Source organism: Amblyomma americanum, chromosome 1 (assembly GCF_052857255.1).
Source record: "Amblyomma americanum isolate KBUSLIRL-KWMA chromosome 1, ASM5285725v1, whole genome shotgun sequence".
NCBI classification, from domain to species: domain Eukaryota; kingdom Metazoa; phylum Arthropoda; class Arachnida; order Ixodida; family Ixodidae; genus Amblyomma; species Amblyomma americanum.
Window position 1 is genome coordinate 503389531 of NC_135497.1, and position 7844 is coordinate 503397374.

Consider the following 7844-nt stretch of genomic DNA (forward strand, 5'->3'; position numbering starts at 1 on the left):
CTCCGTTGGCGACGCTCTCGATGCTGGGGCGCCTCCGTCGTCAGTTGTACCTCGGCGGTGGCGTTTAGGCGCTCTCCATTACTTTGCTTCTTTCTGGCTGCTTCAGGTTCGATTATCTTTAGTTATGTAAGCGGTGTAGTTCTCTTTCGGCGAATAAGCAGTGTGTGTATGCGTGCGTGCGTGCGTGCGTGCGTGCGTATGTCTAAGTCACCGTCACCGTCGAGGTGTGCAGCTGGTAGCAAGGCTGAGAACTTCGTCAGCATCAAGGCGCAAACGGCGAGGAGGCGCTGGACTATGCCACGGCTCTCGCAGATCACTGCACGGGGCATACGGCCGAAGTTCCGGCATTCGATTCCATTATAATCCAGCTCGAATGGCCGTGGGCCGAGGAGGTACATGGTAGTGACGACTGGTAGCCGGTGTCGGAAGGCTCGACGCATGGTCACTATACGTGATGCTTGGTTCCGCGTTGCGACCGCGAGAATGGCTCCAAATGCGCTCAAGAACACTGAACGCATTCACACACGATTTCTTTCAAATGTCAACAAGTCGCCGTCTGTGTGAGCACCTATCAATGAATGAAAAGAAATTCACGCGCCTTATATAACCGCCTTGAGGGTTGGTGTTCTAGCGAAGGGCATGCGCAATAGAATAAAAAAGCAGAAGCACGCTGTCGCATGAATTATTGGGGCGATGACGATAAGCGAAGTATTCGGAAAGTATATCATCACCCCGTAGTTTTCCGCGTTTCTAAAAGGCAAACTTTACGTCTTATCGTCACGGGCGCTGTGACATAAGCAAGCGTGAAGGGGAGGATAAGGGGAGAATGATTATGTCTTCGTGCAAATCTCCATAAACTTTGTTTTCTATTTATTATACGTTATTCCGCCCCCTCTTGCCGATGAATGCATACAAACTGACTACGCTGGGCTATGTCAACAAGCTAGCCCAATCGCTAAAGGTTCTGATATCAGTCTAAACCTAAACGTTTAGAAACAAACCGCCATGACAGCCGCAATCAAGTTTTTTTATTTTCATTCGCGAATCTTGCTTACTTTTCTGACGACAAACCAAAGCAGTATCTGTAGTGATGACAAGCGTTTCCGCGGTCTCCTCTACCGAACAATCTTCATGATATACCGATGCCCAGGGAAACAAAATCTGTTCTCGTGTGCTTAGACAAAAGTGTATTGACCATTTTTTGAACTTTCCTCGTCGTAAGAATGATGCCCAGTACGGTTTCTCTTGAAAATCATGAAAGCTTGGTTGGAGGTGGAAGTCCACCTCTAGCGGCATCGTACTTGCATTAGTTTTCGTTGTCATTCGCTACATGCGCAAATGACACATATGATTTATTTTTCACCAAATGATTCCAGCAGCCTCACATCTGAAATAAAAAAAGAGCATTTCATGTATCGGTGTATTGTTTATGGGGGTTTAAGGTCCCAAAGCGACTCAGGCTACAGAGGACGCTGTAGTGAAGGGCTCCAGAAATTTCTACCACCTGGGGTTCTTTAATGTGCACTGACACCACACAGTACACGGACCTCTGGAATTTCGCCTCCATTGAGATTCGACCGCCGCGGACAGGCACCGCGGTGGCGCCCATTTCATGTATCGGTAATACCGCTGCTCTTTCGTGTATCAAAGAACTGCTAAAGGAAGTAATCGCCAAGTCCTGCCTTGTGTGTGTGTGCTGTCTCCGTCTTCTAGCGCCTGTACGCTTTTTGCCTAAACCATGTCATGCTACAACCAACTAGCTCAAATCAAAGTCTCGCTCTAATCGCCAAACATTATAGTCAAGCCCTGACGTCACCGTTCTTGAAGGCACATAGACTGGCCCAGTGGAGTGGTCCGCCCCACAAATTTGCTGTCCTGAAAAGATCAGTTCTCAAACCATGCGCCACATTAAAGATGTATTGCAGAGTGAATGCGCCGACGTTGCTGGTTGCTTCAGTCTTTCAATAATAATAATAATAATAATTGGTTTTTGGTGGAAAGGAAATGGCGCAGTATCTGTCTCATATATCGTTGGACACCTGAACCGCGCCGTAAGGGAAGGGATAAAGGAGGGAGTGAAAGAAGAGAGGAACAAATAGGTCCGTAGTGGAGGGCTCCGGAATAATTTCGACCACCTGGGGATCTTTAACGTGCACTGACATCGCACAGCACACGGGCGCCTTAGCGTTTTTCCTCCATAAAAACGCAGCCGCCGCGGTCGGGTTCGAACCCGGGAACTCCGGATCAGTAGTCGAGCGCCCTAACCACTGAGCCACCGCGGCGGGGCCGAACTCGTTTTTAGCACAAGTTATAACGATGTATGAATGCCATCTATGGACCGGGTGCCTGCCACTCGAAGACATGCGCGCTCTCATGTCCGCACCGGTGCTGCTTCCAAAGTGCATGGAACAAGCCACAGGCCTCGTTGGCGTGCGGTACCAAATAGCAGCAACGCTTCGAAGAAAAGTAGCTCCGCTAGAAGGCTGAATATTAAAGCAGCTTCCTCAGCTAGAGGGACAGTTCATCTGCGTCGCTTTTCTCTGTCATGCATTCACGAATACATCCAGCATCTTGAGACACGTGCAACGAAGACGCAAATATAGTATGTGTAATAATGGGATGGTTTGCAAATGAGCTCCTGTACGCTTTGGAAGAAGTGGGTGGCCGGAGTTGATGAACTGGAACCGCTGCACAGTGTACATGACAGTCCTAACATGTGCACGTTGAGCACTGCTTTCCTCCCGAGGATTGGGGAAGGAGGGCTTGAACTGCAGAAGCAATCGTGCAGAATATGCCTCACTGGAGCACTCAAAGCAGTCTATCAACCGAGACTTCACGCAGTCGCACACATTCCAAGCGTAGGTACTGCAGGTTCAGGACCTGTTGGAAGCGCATCATAAGCTCCCGCCCGGAAGGATATTAGGCGCCGCTACTTTAGCTCGTTGACCAGTTCACACGTCCCTAGGTTACGACCCACAGGAGGGCAAAAGGTGAACGTCCAGAGCATCATGAACTGGACGTCATTCCGGCACTCTAGCAGGTCCGTACCACTGCAGTCATTGCCGAAGGAAACAGTTGATTCAATCTATTTCGTGCGATTCGTTAAGTTCGGCAACTGTGCAAACCAAAATGAGCGTCATGTTGGAAATGCAACTGGCTGTATTGAGACTATCTTTCGAGCCGTTAGTGGATGCCTGGGTCTGCATATTTGGTGCAGTTACTGCTAACAACATCCGGTCTGAAAGCACACTTCAAGGCATCATGATAGTCGTTTACGCGTCCGCTTTTACGCCATAGTAAAGGCTCACGCCTGCCTCACAGAGGTGTTGGAGCAATGTCACCGAGGTTAACGAAGCCGCCAGGACCAAGAAGTAAGTTGACCGAGCAGGTATATGGAAATGACGAAGGGTGGCCGGAAGAAGAATGCTGGTCGCATGGTTACAGTACCTGTTGCCTGGTTTCACAATGTGACCAAGAATTGCTGAAAATACGCCCAAAGACTCTGCACGCTTTCACACTAGCCGTCTTTCAAATGTGAAAAAGCCACCGTCAGTGTGTCCGCCTATCAATTATTGACTACAAAATCTCGCCTTATTTATGTTTCTATAGGGTTGGTATTCTGTCAAAGAACATGCGCAGTTATATCATAAAGCAAAAGCAAGCTGTCGCGCAAAATCCTAATGCTCTGGCGTTAAAATTCAGAGAAAATTTAAAAGCGAAAATAATGGCGGCTCCATCAAAGAACAGCGCTAGCTCAATGCAGGCAGACCTTTCACGGCAACAGTCTATTATATTTCCGACAACTCCACCCAGTGTCTCAACTTTAAAATACAGACATAAAAATATAGGTGCGGTGGTTCCGAAGAATGCTGTTTCACAGTTTAACATCGAGCAAGAGTTCATTAAATTTTATAACTAAATGACGTTAACAGATCATTAAAGTTTAACAGGACGGAAGTTTCAAATACGAACTTGGACAGATACACCCAAGTTACGCGGACATTTCAATAATATATGTGGCTTGATACCAATCATCAGCGTTTCAAGCTTAGGAAAGAAAGGGTTCCAAGATAATAAACTAGATGACGGCACCAGTACCAAGAAAATCAATTCGTGACAGCCGTAGAGAAAATAGGGTTCCACCATAATTGATTAGATGGCGCCACGGGTACTGAGAAGTGAACACACAGGAACAGCCGGATGTATGAGGAAACAGGTGTCTGGTATGCTACTAGATGGCGCTACGGGTATCAAAAATGGAATATACTGCTAAATGTCTGCTTCACTTGCTTGAATTTTCAGGGGCAGATTCTTCAGGACGCCTGATGTCCCTGTCGCCAGCCTTTTGAGCATTACTGTGAAGAAAAATAGAACAAAGGAAAACAAGCTAGACATAATAAAGCAATTTCGGATCTCTGCTATGCTCGGAGGAAAAGCGAGAAAAGTAGATAAGAATAGCAGATAGGAAGGACGCAAAAATATTTAAAAAATGCGAGGAATACGGCGGGTATTTTACAACCTGCCGCGGATGGGCAAAATCACCATCACAAACCGTCACGTGGTCATCATTGAAGTGCCCGGTGCAAATGTGTTCTTGGATACAACACAACATTCGATTTTCGCAAAGAACCGGGAGTAATTTTTCTGCGTCTCACGTACGCAGAAATTGCGCTGTTATCAGTGGTGTTGCCAGTGCAGAAGCATCACAAGGTGAGCGGTTGACCACAATGACGACAAATTATTAACGGTTTGACAATACTGCACCCAGAGAGAACTGACACGACATATTAAGGCTGCCTTCCGTTGAGGAGGCGTGTTCGATAAATCGTCCCTAAGATACTACAATTAAAATTATAATAATTAGATTTGCTCAACCTACATGTCCGATCTTCGCTTTCCTGACGGCTTTGTCCAACTACCTCTGTTAAAGATTGCACTTGACCAACCTCCTCAATGAGCCAACTTTTTCCTAAGCTTATTTTTCCTGCTGCTAGTTTACACCGCAGTTTCCTTTGACATATAGGTATATCAAAGTTCACATTCCCTGACCATCTGAAAAAAATATTTTCCCGGCTTCTCGCTCGACGTAAATATACTGGTTAATTTGCACACGCACTGCTCCTTTCAGTTGATTCATGAAAATAATTCAACAGCATTCGAGGACGTCATTTAATTCCTCCATTGTTCAGAACTTCAGATGTTTGCATGGAAAAAGGAAACACGTGCAGTGCGACTAATCTCTCTGACTAAATGGTGCAACAGCAGTACTCCTATATTTTGGGACTGCTATTGCGGTTCAACCTGTTCTAGATCTCCAGCCTTCTCAAAAAATTAAAAAATTCTCGTGATATTTTGCAAGAATGATATCAGAGGTTCTAATTGAGATAATTTTTTACTTCACGTGTATGATGTTTGCAAAGGTCTTAAAGCTATTCACTTTTACTTATGCGACTCTTCATGCTTAGGTTGAGTCTCGATTTGATCTTCTTAACGACTGCCAAATGACCGTTCGTTAAATTTTAGGAACGAGGCCATAGCGGGCGTAGGAATTAGTGCCGGCGTCGATGATTTTGTTGTTTTGATCTTTTTGTACAGACAGCTTGCTCGGCTTCCAAGAGTACTGATGCAAAGGGAGAGCCGGGCACCTTCTTTCGCATTTTTTGCTTGAACTGGATCTAAAGAAGCCTTGCACAGAAGTTTTTTGTTCATGCCATTTGATGGTGTTTTCTGTTAAAATTATTTAGCGCTATGAGGTTAAACGTTATGAAGAACCTGGACCGCCGCGGTGGCTGAGTGGTTATGGCGCTCGGCTGCTGGTCCGAAAGACGCGGGTTCGATCCCGGCCGCGGCGGTCGAATTCCGATGGAGGCGAAATTCTAGAGGCCCGTGTGCTGTGCGACGTCAGTGCACGTTAAAGAACCCCAGGTGGTCGAAATTTCTGGAGCCCTTCACTACGGCGTCTCCCATAGCCTGAGTCGCTTTGGGACGTTAAACCCCCATAAACTAAACTAAACTATTATGAAGAACCCAAGACCAGACTTCGGATGCATTTTAAAGCAGGCTTCTTGCGGATCATGTTTCAATAGCAAGCATTCCACGGCCTGTCATGATGCCTAGTATGCAGCGAGCAATTTGATGGAGGAATAGTGCAAACAAAGGACGGGACATTTGAAGGCACACACGGCGAGCGCTTTCCAGTGTCTCGTGACTTGTTTGCACTATCCTTCCATCAAAATATACCAATACAAACATGGTCAACTTTTCGCTCTGCTACAGTGCGCACATTGCAAAACATTCAAAAATAAAGCACAACAATATTTATCAAGACTCAGAGGTAAGCACTCAATTTTTCAGCACAGCGAACAGGAATTAGTACTTTAGTTATTTTTCACACAGCATAAAATGATTCACTAGCAAAACCCGACAGCTGCTGCACATAACTTTGGCGTGCCTATGGAAACGGTGACGGTATACACAAACGCTTTGTCACCCTTGGCAGATATGGGCGGCAAAGCCGGATGTGTTTTCTAACTAGGCGCTGCGACGTCACCCGGAGTCGTATGTCCAGGCAACACATGTTGTGCAGGTGACGCTGTAGAACCAAGCGCCCCCTCTTAAGTATTCGTTGTCAGTAATTAAGGAACGTGGCTCCTAATCGAGTTATGTAGAATTTCTGCCGTTTTTACTGTCAGCTTACCCTTGCAGTAATGTATAAACATGGGGTTTTGAATCGAAATGATGAAATTTGCGATTATTCGTTCTGGACATCCGAAAAGATCTGAATTGCGCTAAAGTAAGGTAGCATTGTGAACGTGTAAAAACAAAAGCATCATTTATGGTACTCACTCTTAGAAACGCTACCACATTGGAAGCGAAGAAAAGCCTTCAAATCCAAGGTGTCGAAGAATAATGTGCTTTGTTGTACTAAGAGAGATATAGGAGCTGAGCTCATGTCGACCTTGACAACTCCCGAAGGAAGCGCTACAAAACAGTCAATATTGTCGCGTTCGACGGCGACAGGTTTCGTGGCACTCATCCCGGTTGACGAAGGCGTTGGAGCCCAATAAACATCGGTGTCGAAGCAGAAATTCCCACTCCACCCTGTGACACTGGAACGCGGTGCCTTTATCCGTCACCGACGGAGCGGCAAAAAACGGAAGGCGAAGCTGCGAAGGTTCGCACAACTGGGACACCGGCAGCAGGCATCCCCGCTCCCGACGTGTCCGCGAATCGTTGCACTGCGCGCCGCACACGGCCGCAGTGTCAAAGACGGGTGCCGAGGCCAGCGGGCATCTGCCACCCGCAAAGGACCATGGGACACACTTGCGGCCGTCGTGGAACCACCAGTCACCGCGAGCGTCTTCAGCAGTGCAGGCTACGAACCGCGGCTTCTGAACGCAACGGTGCTCAGGAGCCCACCGGCCCTTGACACAGGCCGCCAAGCAGTCCTCGATGGAGGCGAATTGGTTCGGACTGCGGTTGCACACGTGAGCCCTCTGCACTGTCGCAGATAGGCACGATCCTTCGTCCGGGTCATAGAAGAACTGCGCCGCTCTGTTGACATTGCAGAAGGACTTGTGGACGGTTGGGCAGACTGTGCCATCCTTGTCGTTGCTGCTCAGCATGCGGAGAAGTAAGCTTTGATTATCCGCTCCTAGCGTGGCTCTCTACCATGGTAAGTTACTGGGCAGTGGATGGTACTGAGCACATAAGCAGCGCTAGTGCTGACTGGGGCAGATGCACAGTTTCCTTCCAAAATATATAGGCTACGGAGCTCATGGCCCGAGTGGACATCAAATATTTTTGCGAGGTTAATGTGTTACTTTTGTCATGTGCTTCCCAAA

The 7844-nt window shown here is 47.3% G+C and overlaps 1 protein-coding gene across 1 annotated transcript; it reads right to left on the reverse strand.

Moving 5' to 3' along the window:
• Window positions 1-6987: 6987 nt before the first annotated feature.
• LOC144128078 (uncharacterized) lies at window positions 6988-7625 on the reverse strand. The gene has a single exon (XM_077661141.1). The coding sequence runs from the start codon at window positions 7623-7625 to the stop codon at window positions 6993-6995; it is 633 nt and encodes a 210-aa protein (XP_077517267.1). The 3' UTR covers window positions 6988-6992.
• Window positions 7626-7844: the final 219 nt, after the last annotated feature.

What these genes read in the sequence shown, in the direction of transcription:
- LOC144128078 (XM_077661141.1), bottom strand. Translation starts at nt 7,625, where the DNA reads ATGCTGAGCAGCAACGACAAGGATGGCACAGTCTGCCCAACCGTCCAC.